General features: G+C 53.1%; 1 protein-coding gene across 5 annotated transcripts in view; it reads left to right on the top strand.

The window, feature by feature from the left end:
* TBC1D9B (TBC1 domain family member 9B) overlaps positions 1 to 25300 on the top strand; it is a 39204-nt gene that overhangs the window by 5883 nt on the left and 8021 nt on the right. For all 5 annotated transcript variants that reach the window (XM_055539118.1, XM_055539127.1, XM_055539131.1 and 2 more), the window contains 13 exons: positions 2875 to 2993; positions 7876 to 8104; positions 9020 to 9278; positions 10632 to 10839; positions 12855 to 13067; positions 19299 to 19460; positions 19728 to 19878; positions 20326 to 20540; positions 20986 to 21103; positions 21955 to 22240; positions 23958 to 24087; positions 24217 to 24315; positions 24949 to 25017. In XM_055539118.1, the coding sequence (XP_055395093.1) occupies positions 2875 to 2993; positions 7876 to 8104; positions 9020 to 9278; positions 10632 to 10839; positions 12855 to 13067; positions 19299 to 19460; positions 19728 to 19878; positions 20326 to 20540; positions 20986 to 21103; positions 21955 to 22240; positions 23958 to 24087; positions 24217 to 24315; positions 24949 to 25017 (2258 nt within the window). The remainder of the gene's footprint in view (positions 1 to 2874; positions 2994 to 7875; positions 8105 to 9019; positions 9279 to 10631; positions 10840 to 12854; positions 13068 to 19298; positions 19461 to 19727; positions 19879 to 20325; positions 20541 to 20985; positions 21104 to 21954; positions 22241 to 23957; positions 24088 to 24216; positions 24316 to 24948; positions 25018 to 25300) is intronic.

Consider the following 25300-nt stretch of genomic DNA (forward strand, 5'->3'; position numbering starts at 1 on the left):
AAGGGGCTTCCCTCCTGGCTCAGTTGGTAAAGAATCTGCCTACAATGTAGGAGACCCGGGTTGATTCCTGGGTCAGAAAGATCTCCTGGAGAAGGAAATGGCAACCCAGTCCAGTATTCTTGCCTGTAGAATCCCATGGACAGAGGAGCCTGGTGGGCTACACTCCATGGGGTTGCAAGAGTCGGACAGAACTTAGCAACTAAACCACCACCAAAGGACTTTCAGGATCTGCTTGCCTCCATTTCTTCCTCCCCCAGCTCACACCTGGCCTTCAGCCAGACAAGACACTTGCAGGGCCTGAAGTCCTTCACCACAGCTGTCCTGGCTGATGTGCCTACAGCATCCCCCTGCATCCACGTTGCCTCCCCCCGCTCTGTTGAGCACCTGCCTAGATGTCACACTCTATAGAAGCTTTCCCAGACTCCCCAGAACCACGTACTGCTTCTCCCTCCCTTGGACCTGCCACGTCCCCAGCAGCACTTTTGCACTGAAGGCTTGCTGCTCTCCCACCAGACCAGCAACTCCGTGAGGGTGCAGGCAGCCTGGATTAGCATTATGGTTGGTCACTTGCCAGCGAGGTGACTCTGGGCAATATGCTCAACCTAACTGTGCCTCCGCTTCATCCTATAAAATGAAAATGCCTGTACCTGTTTCCAAGGTGCTCTAAGAATCAAATAAGATAATTTATAAAAAGTTCTGGAAAAAACAGAAATAGCACTTAAAATTCAATTAGCTATTATATTTTTTATTACCAGTACCCGGCATAGAGATAGTTTCAGTATTTACTTGGTACTAAATGATTTCCTAAAGGAAATCAGTCCTGAATATTCATTGGAAACACTTTGGGCACCTGATGCTAAGAACTGACTCGTTGGAAAAGACCTTGATGCTGGGAAAGATTGAAAGCAGGAGGAGAAGGGAACAACAGAGGTTGAGATGGTTGGATGGCATCACTGACTACGGACATGAGTTTGAGCAAATTTCAGGAGTTGGCAATGGAGAGGGAAGCCTGGTGTGCACTCATGACTGAGCAACTGAACTGAACTGAAATGAAGATCAAGTTGCTTTTAACTAATAATTCTTTTGTGTGAATATGTGTAAATATTTATAATTAAAGTTCAGGCAGATCCACACAGGTGTAGTGAACAAGATTCCTTTGTTTTAGATTGCCAGCAATATGTGTGTGAGAGTTGCATCATGTACAAATTCAACCTTCACATTCAAATATGGGTTCTTAGCAAAAAAAGCAAGCAAGCAAGAACTCCCTTCTCCTAACAACTAGGCCTTGGCCTCTATGCACTAAGGAAAGGAGGCCATAATAGATATGCAAAGAAAAATGAAAAGAAAAATGATAATTCATGGATGATTTAGGAACTTCTATTTATGGTTATCTCTTGCTATAATCATCTGTTGTTATGCTTATTGTCATGATTATCACTGTTAGTGTATGATTCTGGGTTTAATCGTCTTCACATGGACATTCTCCCACAGACCCGTGGGAAAGGGTCTTTCTATGCTGTTGCTTGTTAGGGTGGTGAATTGCTTGGGTAAATGCAAAGAAACAAAAGAAATCAACCCTAACCAAGACAGGCTGGACTGTGACTCTGGAAGACAGAGCTTGAGCAGGTAGCTGGGCCAGAGGAGACGGCAGGGACCAACTCGGCCTGGCCGGAACGGAGCCAGGACGGGGTCTTCAGCTGGTAGGAGAGTTGTGGCCAGGCAGGAAAGGATGGGGTGGCCAGGGATCTGTGGGTCACCCACAGTCATGCAGAACTCGCGTCTCTGCTACAGCCCCCTCCATCCGAGCGTGTGGGCCTTCCCGCAGCCACAGAGACAGCGGGGCCTTCTGGGCACCTGCAGTCGGCAGATGGCCCCAGGACACTGGAAAGGAAGCAGAGTCTTCACTCCTTTCCTTATTCTTGTGTGAATTCATTTAGAAAAGAGTTCCTAAGTGCAAACCCCCTGCCAGACACATGAAAACCCCCCAAAACTGGGGTGCCAGAGGGATGGGGAAGAGACGTGCCTCATCCTTTTACTTCTCCCGAGGCCCCTTTTCCCAGTTCCCTGATAGAGGCGGAGAAAGCAGCTGCCTCAGTCTTTGGGATGGCACTGGGCTGCCTCTGAGTTTTTCCATCTCCACGGGGCCTGCAGTGCCCTCCAGGGGCCCTCTTCCTAAGGAGGACAGGGACTTCCCTCTGAGGTGAGGCAGACCCTGGTGGCCAGCTAGCAACTGAAAGAGTCAAACAGGGGTGAAACAAAGGGTTCCTGGAAGAGACAGGATCCAGCTGGGATGTGAACTCAGGGGAGGAGGAAGAGCAGTCAGAGGCCTGGATGGGGCATCTGGCTCGGAGAGAGGGAGGGGGCCTCTGGCCCAGCAGGAGACCAGCCAGCCAGGGACCTGGAGTCCTGCAGGAAGCTCCCGCTGCCACCTGTGGAGGCCTAAATTCTTGGGAGAACCGCAGTCACTTAGACCAAGTCTGACTGTCTGGCTAATCAGCTACACGTGGAAGACCACATTAAGTCCTTTTGTCTCAAAGAAAAGTAAGTAAGCAAATCTGCACGTGTACAAACTACTTCTGGGAGGACACAAGAAACTAGCAGTCACTTGCTCTTGGTGTTAGAGGGCAATGGAGGCTTTACTTTTTTCATGACTCTCTATCTGAATTTTTTTATTTTGTGTTTTTATCAGTACCATTTATGACTTTTGTTTTATACACACACACACACATATATATGGAAAGAGTAGACAGGTGAAAGATAGTAATCTTTTTTGTATAGCAAATTAGGTCACCCATTTTAAACTCTCTGAGTTTATGTTTAAGTCCTGGTGATTTTGTGATTTTCCGTTTCTTTATTCCACCAAACCACCCCTAGGTTCTTCCCGAAAAGAGATCACAAAACACTGGGAATGGCTGGAAAATAACTTACTCCAGACGCTGTCCATCTTTGACAATGAGGAAGATATCACCACCTTCGTCAAGGGCAAGATACACGTAAGACTCACTCTCCATACTGGTTCTGACTCCCTTCTTTGGGCTAGCAGTATTCACCTATGTCATCCTCTGTAAACTTCAGACAACATGATATAGTTCTTTCCTCCATGAAGCAGAGATGGAATGAAGTGTCCAATCCTGTTCTCTTGGTATTGAAAGGGGCAGTTGAACTCATTGTATGCAGGCCTCATCTTCTGGCCAGCCACCAGAGTCTGACTAAGCATAGCTGGGAGTTCCCATCCCCTTAGAGAGTGTTAGAGCAAATATGCAGATATACAGCTCTGTGACTAGTTCCTTGGCCAACAGAGGAAGAAGTTGGAAATGACAACTTATTATTAAAAATAATATGAAGTATATTTCTATCATAAAGCTAACATTACTTCAAAATGCACAGATATTTTGACCCAGCAGTTGCATTCCTTGGAATTTACCCTAGAGTGTATTCATATGTGCAGAATATACGAGGCATGACTTATGTATCAGGATGTTCCCTGAAGCAGTGCCAGGGAACAGTGCCTCCCAGTCCCGTGTTAAGAGGGAAAGCAGCTGTTCTTTCCTTTGCTAATCGAGAGTGATCATACTTGCTAACATAGTACTTATTTGCTATATGAATACTGTACTGAGCACCTTATATTCAGGGGACTTGATCAGTCATATGTGATATTCTTAGTGGAATATTTTACAGGTAGCAAAACAATTATGAATGTGTAAAAACTTATCATGGTGATGTTTATATTGTTTCCCCTTTAGGGAATAATTAGCATAATGAGCATTTATCTGAGAATGTATGTGTGTGAATCTGCCTCTTTTTCTTTCTGGTGGTTATTGCCTTGGGTTAGATTGCTCAGAGGGCCCTTACTAGGTCAGAGTTTATGATACAAGCTTGCTTTGGGCAAGCCCTCGTGACTTCATAATGCCAGAGCTTCCTAGACCTGGGCAGATAGCACCGAGAGCTCCTCAGCAGTTCTCTGTGTGCCTTGGGGTTGGTTAGGACAGGACCTGTGTTGCCTTTCTAGCTCCAGGAAACTAGGCAAAGAGAGCAGAGGCAGGCCTTCACTCTCCTACTGAGCCAGCTGGGCAATAATAGCAATAACAGCAACATTATGGAATGCTTCCCTCATGCCAAGCCCAAACAAACTAACCAACAAAATAGACCAAAGTTCTCGATAAGTCAAATTAAAAATGGAAATTAGAAAATGTTGAGGTGAGGGGCTTCCCTGGTGACTCAGTGGTGCGGGGTCCAGTGCAGGAGACACGGGTTTGATCCCTGGGCCAGGAGGAGTCCACGGGCCACGGAGCAATTGAGTCCTTGCACCACAGCTGAGTCTGTGCTCCAGACCCCGAAAGTGCACCCGGGGAGGCGCCGAGCTGCAGCTGCTGAAGCCCAGCCACCCCAGAGCCTGTGCTCCCCAACAAGAGGAGCTCCTGCAATGAGTAGTCCTCACAGCACGACTGAGGAGTTGCCCCCACACAGCAACGAAAACCCAGGGCAGCCAAAAATAAATTAATTAATTAAAATTTATTTTTTACAGAAGAGAAAATGTTGAGGGAATTCCCTGGCAAGCCAGTGGTTAGGACTCAGCACTTTTACTGCTGGGACCCTGGTTTAACCTCTGGTTGGAGAACTAAGATCCTACAAGATGCATGATGCCACCAAAAAAAAAGAGAGAACTGGACAGTTATAGAAATACTACTGTATATCAGAACTTGGGAGATGTAGTAAAAGCAGCACACAGAAGGAAATGTAAAGTCTTAAGTTTTATGTTTTATAATGACGTGATAAAAAAGAAAGGTGGGAGTTAGTGAGCCAAGTGTCCAATTCAGTAAATTAGAAGAATTCCAGAGAAACCAGGAAATTAGAAACACAGAAATACAATGATCACAGAAAGATTTACTATTCACCGAAGACTCTATTATTCACCAGATTATAGTTGGCATTTTTTAGCAGTAAAATATTCTTTGATTAAGATAGGTACTTTGTTTTTTTTAGACATAATACTATTACATATTTAATAGACTACAGTATAGTGTAGACATAACTTCTATATGCACTGTGAAACCAAAAAAATTGTATGACTTGCTTATATGTGCTTTACTGCTATGGTTCAGAACCATACCAGCAGTATCTCCAGGGTATGCCTGTAACAAAGGGAAGAAGTTAATTTCTTGGAAAATAAAGAAATGATACAGAAGAACAACAGATCAAAAAACAGATCTAAAATATAAACAAACCTGTGGCAAAAGTGATACAGGACGAAAGAGAAAAACCTCAAGCCATGTTGGGAATGAAATATTAAAAAAAAAAGCAGAGCTTAAAAAAAAGAAAATGCCATAAACAGCTTTACACCCATAAATTATAAGAATTAAGACAAGATGGACACTATTAAAATAATGTTTTAGTTTCCAATTGCTATTGTAACAAGTTACCATAAACTTGGTGATTTAAAACAGCAGAAGTTCTTAAGGCTTCCCTGGTGGCTCAGTGGTAAAGAATCCGCCTGCCGATGCAGGATACACGGGTTCGACCCCTGATCTGGGATTGTGTGCCGCAGCTATTGAGCCTGTGCTCCCGAGCCGGGAAGCCACCGCTACTGACGCCCATGCGCTCTGGAGCCCGTGCTCTGCAGCAAGAGGAGCCGCTGCAGTGAGAGGCTCGAGCACCGCAGCCGGAGAGTAGCTCCCGCTCACTGCAGCTGGAGAAAAGCCTGACAGCAAGAAGACCCAGGACAGCCAAACGTTTAAAACACTAGTTTTAAGTAAGCACAAGTTTCTTATCTTATAGTTCTGTATGTCAGAAGTCTGAAATGAAATCTCATAGGCTAAAATCAAGGAATTAGCAAGACTGATTCTTGGAAGCTCTGAGGGGAGAATCCACTTCCTTGCTTTTTCCAGCTCTTAGGAACCTTGTAGGGCTTCCCTTTACTGACTCAGCAGTAAAGAATCCACCTGCCAATACAGGAGACACAGATTCAACCCTGGGTCAGGAAGATCCCCTGGAGACGGAAATGGCACCCCACTCCCAGTATTCCTGCCTGGGAAATCCCATGGACAGAGGAACCTGGAGGGCTACAGTCCAAAGGGTTGCAAAGAGTCGGACACGACTAAGCGACTAAATAGAAACAACAACAGGAGGCATGCATTTCGTAGTTTTTGGTCCTTACCTTTCTTTTTAATGCCAGCAGCATTGACGTCTTGATTGACTTGTTTAATCAATTAGTACCTCTCTTTCAACTCTTCTGGGAATTGGGATGTAACATCTTCAGTGTATTAGTCTCTCAGTCATGTCTGATTCTGCAACCCCATGGACTGTAGCCCACCAGGCTCCTCTGTCCATGGAGATTCTCCAGGCAGGAATACTGGAGTGGGTTGCCATTCTCTTCTCCAGTGGAACATCTTTAGGGGGGCTGTTATCTGATCTGCCACATAATAGAACTGAAACTGAGACAAAGAAATAGAAAACTTGAATATGCCTAAAACTGTTAAAGAACTTAAATTAGTCGTTCAAAATCTACCCAGCGATCGTTACGGTGCACTTCTATCAGCTAGCAAACAAAACCCGAGTCCTGGGGGCCAGGTGGTTCGTTCCATCGGTGGGACCAGTACTCCAGGCCAGTGGGAATGCAGAGAAAAATGCAAAGCAGCATGTCAGCCCCTTTGCTCCATGCTTGGGGATCTCCCAGGTGCAGCTGAAGGAGTGGGGGCACCCGCTGAGACCCAGGAAGGGGGCCTGAAGGCCAAGGTGCCAGTGACGGTCCATAGGCTGTCTGGCACTCACCATCCCGCTGGTGGGGCCCCTTCTCCAGCCTCCCAGTAGGCACGCTGGAGGGCAGCAGAAGACAAAGGTGGGGCCTTGGTAGTGAGGAGGGTGCTCAGATGTAGAGCTCGCTTCTGCAGCAGTGCTCTGGGGAGGTAGAGAGGCAGCTTGAGAGAGAGATGTTGGGGTTGCAGGTACAGTGGTGCTGTCTGTACTGAAATGGAGGTGCTGCTCTTGGGTCCTCACCCCAGCTCCTGGCTGTTTTTCCTACTCGTGGAGGCAGGGACATGAGGCTGCCAGGAGGCTCCGTGGAAGCAGCAGTCTGGGCCACACCACTTGCCTTGAATTCCTTTAGCTTATCGAGTAGTCATACTCCCTGGAAGATTTATGTGTACATTTTGAGCCAGATATACTAAGAACCTGTTGTACCCCCGGGAGGTTTGGCTCTGTGACCCAGGGGAATATCTCTGGGCACTGTGAGCCCACTAAAGATGCTGGCGGGACACAGCACTGACACGCCCTGAGCTGGGTGGGCCCTGCAGCTGGCCCAAAGGCCTTGAGCAGGGGCCAGAGGCAGCAGCCACCTGGTATGGGGAGAAGGGGAGTGTCAGATACAGAACATCCTTCAGGACACTGGCATGAGGAGGTATGGGGAGGAGGGGGAGTGTCAGATACAGAACATCCTTCAGGACACTGGCATGAGGAATGCCCTTCATAGAACAGTGCCACAGCAAGATCCCATTTGGGCAAAGAAGGAAGGGAAAGAGCAGATGTGTGTATTTGCTTACAGGTGCATCAATGCCAGCCTGTTTGGGAGAAAATCAGCAAAGTGGTTACAACAGCAGAGGAGATGGAGACTTCCTTCTCATTGAACTCCCTTTTCTACTATTTGCAATTTTTTTTTTGCCATGTTTATGTATTCTATTTTTCAGGTATTTACATTAAAATAACTAAAATGTAACTTTGAAAGTCTTTGCTCTGAGCTAGTAGAGAGAAAGAGCTCTGGGAGTTAGGGGAAGTCACCTGCTCTGTGTGGCCAGAGCAGCTGTCGGGTCTCCCTGCTTGTGGCCCAGGGCAGTGTCCAGGAGCCCCGAGTGCCGCTGGCTGATTCCCCGTGTCCTCCTCCAGGGCATCATCGCAGAAGAGAACAAGAACGTGCAGCCCCAGGGAGACGAGGACCCCGGGAAGTTCAAGGAGGCCGAGCTGAAAATGAGGAAGCAGTTCGGGATGCCCGATGGGGAGAAGCTGGTCAATTATTACTCCTGTAGCTACTGGAAGGGCCGTGTGCCCCGGCAGGGCTGGCTCTACCTGACCGTCAACCACCTCTGCTTCTACTCCTTTCTGCTCGGCAAGGAGGGTGAGTGCAAGCAGCATGGGCTCCCCGCGTCATCCCCCACCCTCCCTGCCCCAGCCTGCAGCTGGTGCTGGCATCCTCTGCACTCACCCTCCACCTTGCCTCTAGAAAGTGCACCTCCTCCCCAGACTTCCAGACTTCCTGAGGGCTCAGCCTCCAGATATTCTGTGCCCACACAACCACCAGAGTCTCCCCAGAAGACAGTGACCCATGAGCAGAACGCCCAGACTTGAGCCAAACATCACCTGGCCCTTGGGGGCTTCTGTCATGTCTGCGTCAACCAGCACAGCTCTTCACATGGTGACTTTCTGCACAGGGCCTCCCCTCTTTCACGTAGAACATACCAGCGCCCCCCTCATCCCTGAGCGGCTGCAGGTTCCATGGGGCCTTGGATGTGCGCCTCTGCATCCAAGGGGCTGTGGGGCCCTCCGCCCAGGAAGCCCTGACCTCAGGACAAAGAGCAGATGCCCAGCCAGCGCCCTCTGCTGCCATGTCACCCCCGGAAAGCAGCCCCAAGGCTTCAGCTGCTCTCCGTGTTCCCTTTCCCAGGCCCAGCGCCCAGCCATGCACACGCTTGTCCCAACCTCACCTGTCTCTCCTGCCTTCACATCTGCTCATGAGGCAAGACCAGTGTCCTCTTTGTGCCGGCCACACCGTGTTGTGACTTGCCCCCAGAGCAGGACACTCCCCCCAGCTGGGGCTTTTCAGGTCCCGGGGCTCAGCTCGCTCACCTCTGCTTGTTCATTCATGCCGTCCTTCAGCCATTCTGTGGGCAAACCCAGGAGGTTCTTGGGACTGGGAGCTGGGTCAGCCCCGCACAGCCGGGCTCGGGCTGGGCACAGGGGGGAGTCAGGAGCAGGCCGCCCGGCCCTGCAGCGGGCTTGCCCTCATGCCGTGTCTGTCCCTTCCGGCGTCCAGTGAGCCTGGTGGTGCAGTGGGTGGACGTCACACGGCTGGAGAAGAACGCCACACTGCTCTTCCCTGAGAGCATCCGCGTGGACACGCGGGACCAGGAGCTCTTCTTCTCCATGTTCCTCAACATCGGGGAGACCTTCAAGCTCATGGAGCAGCTGGCCAACCTGGCCGTGCGGCAGCTGCTGGACAGCGAGGGCTTCCTGGAGGAGAGGGCGCCGCCCAGGCCGCCGCGGCCACACAGGAACATCTCGGCGCTGAAGCGGTGCGTCGGCCGGGCCCGGCGGGGACCCGCCCTCCTCACCCGGCACAGGCACCCTGCGTGGGAGGGGCCCGCTGAAGGGTGGTTGCGGTAGTGCACGGAGGGCAGGAGCCTCATGGAGGCATCATCCTCAAGCCTGCCGCTGACGCGGAGGGAGTGCCTCATGTATCGCTTCTCCAGCGCCGGGGCGGGGAGCGCTCGCGGTCTCCCGAGTCTGAGACAGGAAGCCAAGGTCCCGGTAGACAGAGTAACTCGCCCCCGGCCCCCGGCCCTTGGCGGTGAGTGAGCGCCAGCGGAGCCCAGGACCGCCGCCCACCGCGGGAACCGGGGTGGCCTCAGTGAGTCCCGGCTCGGGGAGCGCAGCTGCCTTCCCGCTGGCCGGACGGCTCGGCTCAGGCCCCGGACGATCGCCCTGCGCGGGTCTGAGGCCAGCAGACCGAGGAACGCGTCACGGGGCCGGCCCCGCCAGAGCAGCTCTGTCCTTGCTGCTCCGTGGCAGCGTCAGGGGGCGCTCGTAGGCCAGGGGGAACTCAGAGATGGCCGGAGCGAGAGGCACGCCCTTGGGCTCAGAGACCGTGGTCTAGGCCCAGACTCTTGCACCGTCTGGCAGAACGCTGTCCAGGGACGGCACTCGCCTCATGCGAGTGACCGGGTGGCTCTCAAGACCTCTCAAGCAGGGCGGGCCTGGGCAGGCTCTGGCACTGTCCATCGAGGGCGCCCATCAGGCCCGGCTTAGGCTGCTGGCCGCTCCCCTGGGGCTGGGGGGAGATGCTCACACGGGTTGGTCCCCGCAGGGACAGGAAGCAGGCGGCCAGGCCCCGCCTCACACCGTCATAGGCCCAGCGAGGGTGTGTTTCTCTTAAGCAACAGCACCCTATGTTCTATGTTTTTTGAGGTTTTTTGGTCCAAGCCACTCAGCACTTGGGATCTTAGTTCCCCAACCAGGGAGTGAACCTGCGCCCCCTGCAGTGGAAGCTCGGAATCGTAGCCACTGCACTGCTGGGGAAGCGCTAGCACCCTGCGTTTTCGTCCTCACTCCACACCTGCCTATCGGCAGGCCCGTCTGGGCTCCCGGTGGGGCCGGGTCTTCCCAGTGAGAAGCCGCAGGGTGGGCGCAGGCATCTTCTGGGCACACCAGGCGTGCTCTTAGTTGACCGCTCCTCTGCTGACCTTAGGGATGTGCGCATTTTCCTCCTGGATCGTTCAATGTGCGTGTTCTATTGAACTCTGAGATCCCTGGGCACAACTTGCTCACAGGAGGACCCCCACGAGCCTGAGTCCAGTGTGAAAGCCGAGGACATGAGGCCCCCTCGCGAGTGTATCAGCCCTGACTCCTGCCCCCTTTCCCACCACCAGAGACCTGGACGCCCGAGCCAAGAACGAATGCTACTGTGCCACGTTCCGGCTGCCCAGAGATGAGCGCCTGGACGGCCACACGAGCTGTACCCTGTGGACCCCGTTCAACAAGCTGCACATCCCCGGCCAGATGTTTATCTCCAGCAACTACATCTGCTTCGCCAGCAAGGAGGAGGATGCTTGCCACCTTATCATACCGCTGCGGGAGGTGAGCCCGACGTCCTTGCCAGCTCTCCCCTGACCTGCCAGGGCACCCGGCCAGGTCCCCAGCCTGGGAAGCCCCTCAGGATTTGGTGGCATGAGCAGCGAGGGCACACGGTTCAGCACCTCCCCGAGCACGTGTCATCCACCAGGCCCCATGGGGTGTAGGGCGCACTGGATGCCTGCTCAAGGGTCACCCTCACCTGGTGGGAAGACAGGGTAGGCTTTGGCCTGCCAGCAGCACTCACACTGGTACCCAGTGAAACCTCAAAAAGGACCCGCTGGGTCAGCCCAGTGCCCTCCTGCAGGTGAGTGTCCCTTGGTCCTGCCTTCTTGGGTCTTCCAGTTGGACTTTGGCATATCCCTGCTTTGGCTGGGCCTGGAGGGCACTGACCATGCCCCACCTCCATCATGTCACCCTCAGAGCCCCCCTCACTGACCCCTCCTGACACCTGCCTTGGCTGGGGCTCAGACTCTGGCAGTCATCGGAAGTCAGCTTTTAACCTTTCAGGAGGAGGGTCAACTCTCACCCGGAAGCTAGCTCTTACCTGTCACAGGGATTTTTTTCTCTGGTTCCTTGGGCTTCCACAGTGACTCATGGAAACAAGGCCATTTGCCCTGTGCTGCAGTGAAGGGTGTAGATAGTGAGGGGGAGCACCCCACCACCACCACCCAGACAGAAGGCCCAGACCCTGAGGTCAAGGGTAGATCCCAAAAAGGCATACTGGCTGTTTAATTACTGAAGCACAGGGAGGTTCTTAAATTAGAACCTAAATCACGGTAGTCTGATTCTGTTTAAAACAGAACGATGGGACCTCCCTGGCCTTTGTACAAAGCTCTGAAGTTGTGGGTATAGTCGTGAATAGGTGTGAGGTGCTGTGCTGCCTCAGTTTCCCCAAGGGAAGTCAGAGGCAAAGACTTAAAGGAGCCACAGCTCCAGGCTGGCCCCGGGCCCTACACTCCGTTTGGCACTAGGCCTGTGGGTTTGTCCTGGCTGCTGTCCCGACCTGACCCTGAGATCTGGGGGCTGGCTACAGACTCATCTTAAGCCCAGCTCCACTTCCCCTGAGGGGTCCTGACATCCTAACATCAGAGAGCTCTGGCTAACCCAGGAAGCTCTTGGACTGTGGCCACAGCTGGTCAGGATAGAGCCCCCTACCCAGCCCTGACCTCAGCGTCCCATCCAGGGGGCTTCCCAGGGCCTCCTCACTCAGAGCCAGCCACACTCAGGTGTCCACTGTGCTCAGTCACTTTAGTCATGTCCGACTCTGTGGGACCCCGTGGACTGTAGCCTCCCAGGCTCCTCTGTCCATGGTATTCTCCAGGCAAGAACAATGGAATGGGTTGCCATTTCCTCCTCCAGGGGGTCTTCCCAACCCAGGAATCGGACCCCTCTCTCTTAGTCTCCTGCAGTGGCAGGCGGGTTCTTTACCACTAGCGCCACCTAGAGCCAGTGAGCCAGAACTACTGAGCCTGCACACGAGAGAAGCGACCACAGTGAAAAGCCCGCACTCTGCAGCGAGAGTAGCCCTGCTCGCCACAGCTAGAAGTCTGTGAGCAGCGGCAAAGACCCAGCACAGCCAAAGCTTAGTTAATTTTTCAAAAAAGAACTGGGCCCGTGACACACATCAGAAAGTGCTGAGGGAGTGAGGGCTGTGGAGGTGAATGACTTCTTGCCTCGCTTTAGGACGGGGACAGGACTGTCAGCCTTGAGGGAGCTGGTCAGGGAGCAGCTGGGCTCAGGCTCTGCATTCCGCCTCATCCCCCTCAGGATGGTCTTCCGAGGCTGACACCCTCACACTCATCAGCAGTGGAGAAAACGGGGCTCAGATGTGCACAGGACACCCACAGCAGCGAGTGGCAGAGTCAGGATAGGAAGCGCTCAGGCCTGCAGAGCCCTGCCTCCCCTCCCCACCCCGTGCCCAGAAGGCAGCCTGAGCCCACCGTGCTCTCGCCTTCACAAAACCATGTGGCTTTATATCCCAAGATGCAGACCCCCAGATGGTGGTTTTGGCTTCTCAGGTGACCATTGTGGAAAAAGCCGACTGCTCCAGCGTCCTGCCCAGCCCTCTGTCTATTAGCACCAAGAGCAAAATGACCTTTCTGTTCGCCAACCTGAAAGACCGTGAGTTCTTGGTTGAGAGGATCTCTGACTTCCTCCAGAAGATGCCATCCAAGCCGTCAGGTGGCAGCCGAGCAGAGAGTAAAGCCAGCATCGTGGACGCAGCCCCAGAGGTGAGGGGGCCCCCCAGAGCAGCGGGGCGGGGGCAGGGGCAGGAGGAGAGCACTTGGGTGGAGAGGGCCCCCGCTTGGCGCTGCTGTAAAACCTCACCCAACCCCAGTCTCAGAGGCACTAGCCATGCACACAGGGCCCAGGGTCTCAGACCTCTCGGTACCCCAAGACTCCCTCAAGTCGGCCTGCCTACCTCAAGCGTACTCCACACAAAAAGCTGTCTCTGCCTGGACCAGCCCCCTTCATCTCTGTCCCTCATGAACTTCTCCTGCACTGGGAGCCACACTGCGGAGGCCTGCCCATTTGTGTTTATTTACCTGGCATTTCTCCCTTCAGTCTTTCTTACAGGGTTACCTTTTACTGCAGTCTCCTTACTATACCAACAGTATTAATAATTCTTTAACATCAAATACTTGTGTTTATGGGCTTCCCTGGTGGCTCAGCTGGCAAAGAATCTGCCTGCAATATGGGAGACGTGGGTTCGAATCCTGGGTTGGGAAGATCCCTTGGAGAAGGGAAAGACTATCCACTCCAGTATTCTTGCCTGGAGAATTCCATGGACTGTATAGTCCATGGGGTCACAAAGAGTCGGACACGACTGAGCGACTTTCACACTTGTGTTTACATTTCCCCAGATGTACAAGTACCTTTTACAGTTTGATCAGATTTGAATTGAGGCACACATAGATCATATATTTGTTACAGTTGATTGCTGTAATCTCTTTACAGGTTTCTGCTCCCATCTCTTTCTCCCTCTCCCTCTCTTTTGTCTTGCAGTATTTTATTGAAGGAACTGGTCATTTGTGCTATAGAGTTTCTCACAGCCTGGTGTTTACTGATTGCCTCCCCTGCAAGCATTTAATGGGTTCTTTTGTGCCCTATTTCTTGTAAGTTGGTGGTTGAGTGGTGAGATCCAGCTCGACTTTTGATTTGTTTATTTTGGTGCGAGGTGGGGAACAGGCACTTGTAGGCAGGATTGAGCTGTGTGCTTCTACCAAGAGGTGTACAATACAATACCTGGTTATTTGCTGTTACCGGTCATTGACAAGTATTACCTAAGTAATGGCTTAGGTAACTCATTAGGATTGCAAATGGGAGCACTCTTAATTCTGTCATTTCTTCTGTTCATTAGCTGGATACTTTTGTATAGAGAAACTTACCCTCATCAGCTATTTGGTCACCCTGAGGCACAGTTCATATAGAAAAGGCAGAATAAATCCTTTATTTTTTTTATTCACCAGTTGTTAAAAAAATGACAAGTTGGTTTTCTAGTATCCTCCAAATGTGACCAATTCAGCTTTTGTGTTTACTTTTTAGTATAATTATGAACTTACATATTTAGGCAACTTGACTTGTTTCAGCTCAGGAGGGTTTTTATCCTCGTTCTGTCTATGACCAGAGGACAATTGTTCAGGTGGCATGAGTCCTTTTGACATTACCGTGGCTTTGTTTGATCACTTCCTTCCTTCTTGGTATAACAAGATGTATGTGCTATTATCAGACTAGATTTGTGAAAACACTAGAAGAGTCCATATAAAAATCCACCTGTCTGGCTGCTCCAGGAAAATCAGGAGCTCTGGCATTGCAGGGCCTACATTCCCACCAGGAAGCATTGGAGCCATAAATTTTCCACCCATTAATCAATGCTCAGTAAACTATTAAGTAGACAAAGAATGGATGGGAAAGGAGCAGACAGAATCAGTGCATGTTGGAGACTTTAAGAAAATTTCTTAGAGGAGGCTGGGCTTGAGCTGTGATTTCAAGAAATAGTGAGGTTGGTCTGGTGAAAAGGGATGTGAGCAGGAATGTTGAACTGCCTTTTCATTCCCAGTGCCACAGATGACAGGACCTGAGCAGCCAGACTAAGCTTGGCTCCATGGCCCCTTCTGAGCACCTGCCCTTCTTCATCCGACACATTTTATTGCATTCCTGATAGGTGTCAGATACTCTTCTAGGTGCTAGAAATAGAGCTGATTAGACAAAACTCATGCCCTTTTAGAGCTTATATTCTAGTGAGAAAGACAAGTCATTAAGGAAATAAACATTAAATATGTCAGGTGGCAGTAAGGGCCATGGGAAAAATAAAACAGGATAAAAGGATCAGGATTGCCAGGGCACAGGAGGACTCTGATCTGGTAGTACTTGAAGGAAGTAAGGGACCAGCCAGGAAGTATCTGGGGAAAGGGCTGCTGAGAGGAGTTCAGACAGGGCTCAGGTCTGAGATGGGAGAGGAAGTGGGAAGCCGGAGCATGTGGAGCCCGTGGGCCTTTGTAAGCACTCTGAGTGAGGTGGGAGCCAGTGGAGAATCTGGACTGGAGAGGGGACGTGGTCTGTCTGTGCTGTAGCAGAGCTGCTCTGGCTGCGTGATGAGAATGGACTCGGGGCTACTGAGCACTTGAATGGCAACCAGCCCATACTGGAATGTGCTCTAAGCATAAACTGCACACCAGAGGTAGAAGATTCAGAAAAAAAAGAGGAGAGTCCAATAGAGAGAAAATAGTCAAGAGATGCAGAGAGGGCAATGGCAACCCACTCCAGTGTTCTTGCCTGGAGAATCCCAGGGATGGGGGAGCCTGGTGGGCTGCCGTCTATGGGGTCGCACAGAGTCGGACACGACTGAAGCGACTTAGCAGCAGCAGAAGTCAAGAGATGTGAGAAACAACTGAAGCAAAGAAGATCCAATGTCTGTGTGACATAGCTCCCTAAAGAGGAAAAGAAAGCCACAGAATAACAGCTGATAGAAACTTCTATTCAAGAAAAGTTTTCTGAATATAAATGAAAACTTAAACCCACCTGGTAGAAAAGCATCTTGTACATCTGGAAAATCAATACGAAATAGTATGTAATATGTACACACTGAGATGTAATCTAGCAAAACTGTGGGACTCTAAAGATTAAAAAAATTCTTCTGGACAATCAGTCAAGAAACACGAAGTCATTTATGAAGGAATGGAAATCAGAGAGGCATCAGACGTTTTCATAGCAACATTTTATACAAATAGAGCAACATTTTAAAAATAGACAGTAAAAAATGCTGTGGTCCCAGGATTTTCTATCTGGGAAACTGATACTCAGGTGTCAAGACCACAAGCCATCAGGAACATGCAGGAAATCAGGGAAGCCATCAGGTTTTGATGAGTCTAATAGTGAACAACCAAGAAACAACCAGAGAGGCTTTGGCAGGTGCCCTGGTGGGAGCACTGAGTGTGTATATGAGGCGTAGATACAAGACGAGGAACAGGTGACAAGACACGTGTGATTCTCTATGCTCTGGCGGCACAGAGTGTGATGCAAACATAACATCAGGAAGTATGGAGAGCAGAATAAGCTCACTGACTGCCTTTTTAAGTAAGAACAAAAGTCTGTCACTCTAAATTATATGGCGGCAGGGGAAAGGATGGGGCGGGAAAAACAGAGCTACTGGCCAATTTCAGTATTGTCCCTAGGGGGCAGTCCAGTGTCTAAAAAGAGGGGACCCAGGGTATTAGATAAAGACATCATTAGGATGAAGGTAATTGTTAGAACATAAACGTACACTTTCTGACACTTTCTCAAGAAAAAAGTAGAGGAAGAGGGAAAGGTACAGTGAATTTAGGCAACTCTTTCCAGAAACTTTGTAGAAAGGCCAGCTGAGACCCACAGGGGTGCCTTCAGGGACTGACTTTGTAATCAGAGTGTGATGTATATGCTCTAAAGTACATGGATCCTAAGGGCACAGCTTGGTACACTTTCACAAAGTGGACACAACGTGTGAGCACCATCCAGATGAAGAACGGGGAGGGCTGGTAGGGACACCAGCATGATTTCTGTACCGATGGTAATGAATCCAGTGGAGAGGGGGTATCTTCTACGCATGCCGGAAGAAGCTCTTAGAGGCCAGAGCGGTAGGATCTTGGGCTCAAATGGACGGAAAGTTGGGCCTGGCATGCACAGCCTCAGATGCAGGAGGGCAGGCCAGCGGGAGTGGCCATGGATGGCCATCAAATTGCTCATGCTTCTGTGTGCTCAGATAAATAGTTGGCTGTAGAAGTGAGGAAGGCAGGTGGTTTGCGAGGTTGGTGCTGAAAGAATGGATAAGACAGTTACTGAGGGGAAGGAGAGAGAAACTGGATTAGGAGAACACAGGATTCTCAGGTGTGGGCTTGAGCTCACCGTCACCCCAGGAACTTGTCTGTCATGAGGGATGGTTATCGCTGAGGTCACATCCTCGAGTCAGTCTCCTTTCCAGCACTGAGGTTTTTGATTCTCTGCAGTGCTCTGTGGCCTGAAAGTCTGTCTGTGTCCTTGTCTCTGCTGGAATCCTCGGGCCAGAAGCAGAAATCTCTGCATCAGGATGCTTTCAGTCTAGGGTCTTGCCCCTGGATTCAGACAGTTTGTCTTGAAAATGTGTTTGTAGTTGATCTAAAGTCCATTTTGAAAACACCAGTCATGGACAGAGGGACAGACCATGGATGTGAGAGAAAGAAGAAAGTGAAAGCCTCTCAGTCGTGTCCGACTCCTTGAGACCCCATGGGCATAGTCCATGGGATTCTCTAGACCAAAATACTGGAGTGGGCAGCCTTTCCCTTCCCCGGGGGATCTTCCCATGGATGTGAACTTAGCAGAATTTTCTCTCCTTTTTTCCTTTTTGTTAAAAACATTTCTACTGAGGTAAGCTTGACGTTCGTATTGAAAGAGTACAGTTTGATGAGTTTAGAATATGTTCCCTGCAAAGCGGTCACAGCTGTGGTTCTTGTGTAGGGAGCATCCATACCCCTGCTGCATACCAGATGGACCACGGCCGAGGGGGTCAGAGCTGATGAGCACAAGGGCGGAAACCCAGCTCCGACCAAAGCATGCAGAGCTCCCTGGTCGCACGCTCAGCTGCCTGTCAGCAGAGCTGGGCTCTCTACTAGACGTGTTTTTCAGCCAGGAGGTTGTCATCCCCAGTTGTGTGTGACCCCAGGATGGCGGCGCGACCCTCTGCATCCTCCTTGGCTTGTCCTGACATTCCCCACAAAGTGACCGACATAGTACCCCCAAGCCCTCAAGCCCAGGGGCGGCAAATACTAATTAGTTTGTGGCCACCACCCCAGGCTTCGAGGGATTCCACAAAGTGTGGGGCCAAGAGTAGAGAGAGATGTGCTGTGTCCCCCCAAAAATGGGGAGCCCCTGCGGCAGCAGAAGTGGATTTGGGGAGCCAGTGATCAGTGTCCATCCAATAGCGGTGTTCCTGCTGGTGGGTGCCCGGGGAGGGAGCTGAGGGGAGAGCAGAAAGTGCGGGCTCTGGTTCTGGCCTATGTGACCCTGGGCCCTAGAGCAAGCTCCCTGCACAGACCATCGCCTATGACCGAGTGCTCACCTTGAAGTCAGGGACCTACAGGTGGAACCCAAACCACAAGCAGGGGACAGAAGTCTGTTGTCATCTACACTGTACTTGAAGGAGCCTAACAACTTACTCTCTAGCCCTGCTGGGTGGAGACTGGGGGCCACAATTCCAGAAAGCCAGGGAAGAACCCTGAATATCAGGGCTTCCTTCTAGACTGTTGTCCCTGGTGCCCTTCTTTTTTTCTCCCAGCCCCAAATGCCCCCCAGGATATTCCCAGAACCCCCCAGATCCATTTCTCTTGCTGTTTGGCCGGATTCTCCCTGGGGAAGGGCCTACAGCCCTACCAGGGACCTGTTGACGGTTAGAGACGGCCCATGGGCATGGACTCCCCACACACACACCTGGTTCTGGGTCTGTGTCTTGCATCTCCCCTCCCGGAGCCCCAGCAGCTTTGTCAGAAGCGTGGCAGACTGCTAAGGAGAGCCCAGTGTCCCGGAGGGGCCCTGGGGCTCTCTCCTGACCCTTCCCCCCAAGCTGGTCACTGTGGCCAGGGGCCTTGTGGGGCTTGGGGCCCGAAGACAGCCGTGTCTCCAGGGATCAGCAGTGTCTGCACCCCAAGGCTGGAGCAGGAGCCGGTGCTCCCCAGGGAGTGAGTGTGGCCTATCAGGCCCTTGTAGGGGACACAGAGCTCAGAAGAATTCTCCTGGGAGCTGCTTCTCTCCTGGCCCTGAGCTCATGGAGAAAGGGTCTGACAGGACGGGCCCCAGAGCCTGGCCCGGGTGCCGGAGGGTGGTGAGGTGTGTGCTCGGCCAGAGAGGAGGCAGGGCTGGGCCGCCTGGTGGCCTCCTGCCCGTCCCAGCGCACCGCCCGCCGGCCGTGGGGCTGCCGCCTCGCTCAGGGCCTGCCCCTCTGCTCTGTTTCCCAGCCTTCCCCCGCTCCCCAGGAGCTGTTGGAACAGCCCGCCGGCCCGACCTCGCCCCTCGGTGGCCTCCCAGGGGGCCATGCACAGGAGGCACCAACCGCCTCCCAGGGCCTGCTCAGACTCTTCCAGAGAAACACGCCCATGGAGGACCTGGGCGCCAAGGGGGTAAGCCCGGACAGGGAGCCCCACGGCCACGCAGGCCCGGCCGGTGGGGGTTGGGGGGTGGCGTCTGCGGCCCTCGGGTGACCCTGCGCAGTGCCAGGGACACCCTGTCTGACCAGTGCCGCAGTGCTGACCATGGGCTTAAAACCGCCCACGGGGCCCCAGGGACGCCGAGGGCGGTGCCGTGCACAGCACACCCCAGCCCTCGGAGGAGAGGTGGAGGTGGCATCTGGGTCAGCCCTGCAGACCCCCTGTTTGCGGCTCCCCCAGGCCAAGGAGAAGATGAAAGAGGAGTCGTGGAACATCCACTTCTTCGAGTTCGGACGTGGCATGTGCATGTACCGCACGGCAAGAACGCGGGAGCTGGTGCTGAAGGGCATCCCGGAGAGCCTCCGGGGCGAGCTCTGGCTCCTCTTCTCTGGTGAGCTGCCCTTCCCGCCCCACGGCCCCCATCCACGCAAGAGCGCCACTGACCCCAGCTGGCCTCCTTTGAGTGGGCAGGCAGGGACTGCCACCTTTAGAGGGCAGGAATGGGGCTCTCGGCCGTGATGAGGTGTGTGTGCCAGAAGGGGCACGCCTTCCCACCGGCCATTGGAGGAGATCCGGCCTCCTGACGCCTCCTCTCCACAGGCAGGCTCTGACAACATTCACAGCCTTGGCCACCTGAATGCTTTCAGGAGGGCAGGTCAGCCATTTGAAACGTGGTTGGGTGACTCTTCTCAGGAGCAGTCATGAGGGAAGCTCTGCCTGGCACCCAAGGGCCCCTGCCCTTCTGCAGCGCATTGACGTCTCCACCCTGCCCTGTCCCTGCCCTCAAAGTCCCAGACGAGGAGGAGGAGGGAGCCAGCTGTCGGCTGTGTCTCCACAGGGGCCTGGAATGAGATGGTGACTCACCCCGGCTACTATGCCGAGCTGGTGGAGAAGTCCATGGGGAAGTACAGCCTGGCCACAGAGGAGATCGAGCGAGACCTCCACCGCTCGATGCCCGAGCACCCTGCCTTCCAGAATGAGCTCGGGATCGCGGCCCTCCGCCGGGTGCTGACCGCCTACGCTTTCCGAAACCCCACCATCGGCTACTGCCAGGTACGAGGGGCTCAGCAGGGGCAGCTGCATGTGGTCCTGACCCTGAGTGAAGGCCTCGCACACTCGCAACTGTGCCTCGGCCCCCCAGGCAGATCCTGATCCCAGAAAAAGATGAAATTAGAAACAGTGTTTGTCTCTCCCCTCATCCTCATGCTGTCTATTAAGCTATCTTCTGTGTGCTTCTGGTCTGGGTCCTGAAGGCGTTGGATCGTTTCGTGTGTGTGTGTGTGTGTGTGCGTGTGTGTGTTATACACATAACATAAAACTTACATCATAATCATGAAGCGTACAGTTCGGTGGCCCTAGGTATATCGTTGTACAACTGCCACCTGGTCACACTGATTTCCTGCAAATTGCCTTTTGGCAAATGCCTAGACCGTTTCCAGGCTTGCTGGTTAGGAAGGGACAGCTCTGTGAGCCCCCCTCACTCTCTCTGTGCCCACAGGCCATGAACATCGTAACCTCGGTGCTCCTGCTCTATGGCAGTGAGGAGGAGGCCTTCTGGCTGCTGGTGGCCCTCTGCGAGCGCATGCTGCCCGACTACTACAACACCAGGGTGGTGGGTGAGTGCCCACGGCTGGCAGCTCCCTGTGGGGGTGGCAGGCCTTCCTCAGCGCACAGCCCACAGCTGGGCTGCTGGAGGCCTGCTCGGCGTACAGCCCACAGCTGGGCTCCTGGAGGCCTCGTAGCCTCACCACTGGTCTCCCGCTCAATAGGTTAGAAAGCTGCAAAATCTTCACACAGCTAGAAGGTGGAAAGCCAAACACAGACCCCAACCGTCCCTCCCAGACTTTATGCGGATTCCCTAGGAGTTGCTGGAAGTGAGAGAAGTTAGCTTGGGGCCTACATTCACATCCAGCTAACTCTCGTTAAACATTTTTATTGTAGAAAATTTCCAAAATCATAACTAGAGCATATAGTATATACCCCCGTGTTGACTGTTATGAAGGGTAGAATCTGTGACCTTGTAAATAGATTTAGTTACATATATAATTAAGTCTGTTATCTAAAATGTCCTTCCTGTGCTGTTTTGGTGGGTGTCCACTCTTGGGGTCCTTCAGAATTGCCTCTGTTCCCCAGCTTCAGGCCAGGAGACACATAAGCTACTCAGGGCACTGTTTACTTCTGACATCCTAGAGAGAAATTAGTATTTCCCAAAAAGAAAATCCAAGTAAAGTGAAAGAAATCTTTTCTTTTCACAAAATGGTTTGGAAGCAGTAGAAAGGAAACTTACAGGATTTTTTCCTTTATTCCTTTCTCCATCCCACCTGCCCGCTTCTAGCCCTCAGTTGTAAGCAGAGCTGGCCAGGGACCAGGGGGGCTTCCTGGACCTCAGACCCCAGGGTCCCACCTGAGGGCCTGCCTGAGCCAGGAACGTGAGCTCACTATTCAGACTCCTTTGTCCTCTCCCTAGGGGCCCTGGTGGACCAAGGCATCTTCGAAGAGCTCACAAGAGACTTCCTGCCCCAGCTCTCCAAAAAGATGCAGGACCTGGGGGTGATTTCCAGCATCTCTCTCTCCTGGTTCCTGACCCTCTTCCTCAGTGTCATGCCCTTTGAGAGCGCTGTGGTCATCGTTGACTGCTTCTTCTATGAGGGCATCAAGGTGATCCTGCAGGTGGCCTTGGCCATCCTGGATGCCAACATGGAGCAGCTGCTGGGCTGTGGCGACGAAGGCGAGGCCATGACCGTCCTGGGCAGGTAACCGCGCCAGCCTGCCTCCTCTTGTTGGGGAGCTGGCCAGTGCTCCCCTGGACCACACGACCAGCCCCTCCTCAGTCCTGGGTGCTCCTCAGTCAGCATCCTGGGACTGTACCTACCACATGCTCAGCCTGGGGTAGACCTAGGGACACTGCAGAGGCAGGAGAGGGGCTCCTTTCTGGGAGAAGACAGAACAGCACTGGAGCAGTCTTCCTTGGGAGAAGCAGTGGTTAGAGGGTGAGACATTGGTGGACCAGAGCACACTGCACTGGGGGGCTTGCTGTGCGGGAGGCAGGTGGAACTAGGCCGAGCCTCCCATCTCCAGCAAAGGCTGGCTGGCTGTTACTCCCGCAGAGCAGTCCTGGTGCACCTTCCCTGGCTCAGGGGCATCAGTTTCTCCAGGGCAGCTGGACGGGGAGCCCATGCTGGGCCTGCTGGAGCTGCACAGGCTGAGCTCCAGCTAGGCACACCTGCGGCTCAGGTCATCCTAGCCGCCGCCTCCTCCCTCGGTGCCCACACCCCATCCTCACAGACTCTCTGGGATCCAGCCCCTTCCCTCAGTCCCCATACCCTCAGGGCTGGCCCCTGACAGTCCTGCCTGGGGCCCTGTGCCCACATCGTAACAGTTGACTCTGCACCGGTTTCACTCACCAGCATCCCGCAGGGCTCTTCCTGATCAGAATCTGACTCGGTTCCTCCCCGGGGACGTGGGAATCCCCTGTGGCCCTGGTGGTTTTCTGGACAAAGGAGCTAAGTCCCCAGCCTGACCTTCAAGCCCTTCATATGCAGGTGCTCTTCTGGGGGCCTCCCTCTGGCCCAGGCCCTGAACTCTGTACAGTCCTGCCAGCCCATAAGCATGTATCTGCTCAGCCTGGAGCACCCCCAGCCCCCCAGGACTGCCAGGGACACTGTCACCTGCGTGCTGAGCCGGCCCAGGTGCTGACTGGGAGCCTGCAAGGGTCCCAGGCTGCCAGAGCGGTGGCTGCTCTGCTATGGGCCATGCCTGCTCTCTGTCCTGACAGGCAGCCTGTGGGCAGAGTGGGCAAGTGGTTTCCATGCCCATCTCCCACACCAGACAGAGAGGGGACCCTTCCCACAGAGCAGGGCCTCAGCAGGATCAGGGCCGGGGCCAGTGGGTGTGGGGGACCCACCGCTTTCTCCCTCCTGAGTGTCAGGCCCAGCCAGAGCGTCTGGAAGGGTGTGAGGTCCTGGCTGGGCTGGTCCCACTGGAGTCAGGCCCGGTCCCGAGACTGTGCTCCTCGGCAGGGCTCCTCCTCCTGGAGCACTCCTTTGGTCTCTGATTCTTCCTGGCCAGAGCGGGGCATCCTCACATCCCCAGGGACCCACCAGACAGAGGGGTGTGTCATCACTCCAACTGGGACAGTCTTCTCCTGGTGTAGTAGGGTCTGGAGTCATAAAGGATCCCCACTCGTGGGACCCTGGTGGCCAGCCTAGCTTTCTTAGAATTAACTGCTCAAGCCTTCTAGCAGGGAGGCCTCCCATTGCCTCCAGGGGACACCCCTGATTTGCCAGGGCACCCGCCAGGGCATGCCTCTCCCTGCAGTGACCCATCTTTCGCCCTCCTGGAGGATGCCCGGCCCTCAGCATGCTTGCTCGTTGAGAGTCTAGGCAGATTAAGTCTCCACATCATTCAGCTGTGGGTGAGACATCCTGTCACCTGTGGGGGATCTAGACTTCTGTCCTTCAATCCTTACAGATACCTGGATAATGTGGTCAATAAGCAGAGTGTCTCTCCTCCTATCCCACACCTCCATGCCCTGCTGACCAGTGGAGATGACCCTCCTGAAGAGGTGGACATCTTTGACCTCCTGAAGGTGTCATATGAGGTCAGCACTCACCAGGGCTATTTGGCCAGACTATTCCATTGGGCTATGTGGGTGCAGTTGGCCATGGTGGGTGGCTGGCCTCTGCTCTGTGGTTCCACCTGATCTCACTGAATCACTTCTGACTGGTAGAAATTCAGCAGCCTGAAGGCGGAGGACATTGAGCAGATGCGGTTTAAACAGAGGCTTAAAGTGATCCAGTCCTTGGAGGATACAGCCAAGAGGAGCGTGGTATGGATGGACCTGGGCTCTCATGGCCCCAGGGTGCGAGCTGGAGCTGGGGTTGGGATGGGGACTAAGTGGACTGTGTCTGCCGAGCCGCCCCAGACTGCCCTGAGAAGCGGGGTGCAGGGCCCCCAGCCCTGTCCTGTGTGGGACTAGGATGCAGAAGTGGAGGTACAGATTTGGGGATGTGGAGAGAGGGCTGGTCACTGTGTTCTGCTGCGGATTGGTCACAGGGAAGCGTCTCTTTTGCCTTGATGCCTGAAGGCCAAGCATGAGCCCACTCTGGACTGAGCCCGCCAGCCTGGCTTTAACCCCGGCCCCTGGGTAGTGACAGCCCCTCAGCCCCTGCCCACTCAGCCCGCTGACCTTGCTGTCAGATTTTGTCCTCTTGTCTCTATAGGAAGAAATCACTGGGAAGTTCTAAGTTATGTTCCAAAGAGCTTTGCCAGGGCCTTTCTAGGAATCCAGATGGCAGTTTCTAGATCACCACCCCGCACCCCGTGTCCCGGACTCGGTGTTCAGAACAAAAAGGCCTCCCAGCTGGCAACACCAGAAGGGTAGTTGGTGCCACATGGGGATTCCCTCAGAGAGCAAGACCTTGAGAATTCATTAATACATCTTGCATCTCTTTCCTTCTAGGTCCGAGCTATACCTGGGGACATTGGTTTCTCAATTGAAGAACTGGAGGACCTTTACATGGTTTTTAAGGTGATAGCCAAGAGCAAGGGAGGACCAGTATCCCATCCTAGTCCCCTAAACTCATCCTCTGTGCAGCAGCCTCCTGCCAGGAGGGATGTACAACATTTAAAAACATCCCCAGATGCAGTTATTACAAAGTTCACATGGTAGAATTTAATCCTTTCCAGAGTTTAAGCAAGATACTCTTTTAAGTGGCTGAAAATTTGCTGAAGTCAGCTTACACAAGAGGGAATGCATTGGCTCATGAAACTGAAAAATCTAGAAACTGAAAAGTCAGACATGGCTGGATCTA

This window comes from Bubalus kerabau, chromosome 1, assembly GCF_029407905.1.
Source record: "Bubalus kerabau isolate K-KA32 ecotype Philippines breed swamp buffalo chromosome 1, PCC_UOA_SB_1v2, whole genome shotgun sequence".
Lineage (NCBI taxonomy): Eukaryota > Metazoa > Chordata > Mammalia > Artiodactyla > Bovidae > Bubalus > Bubalus kerabau.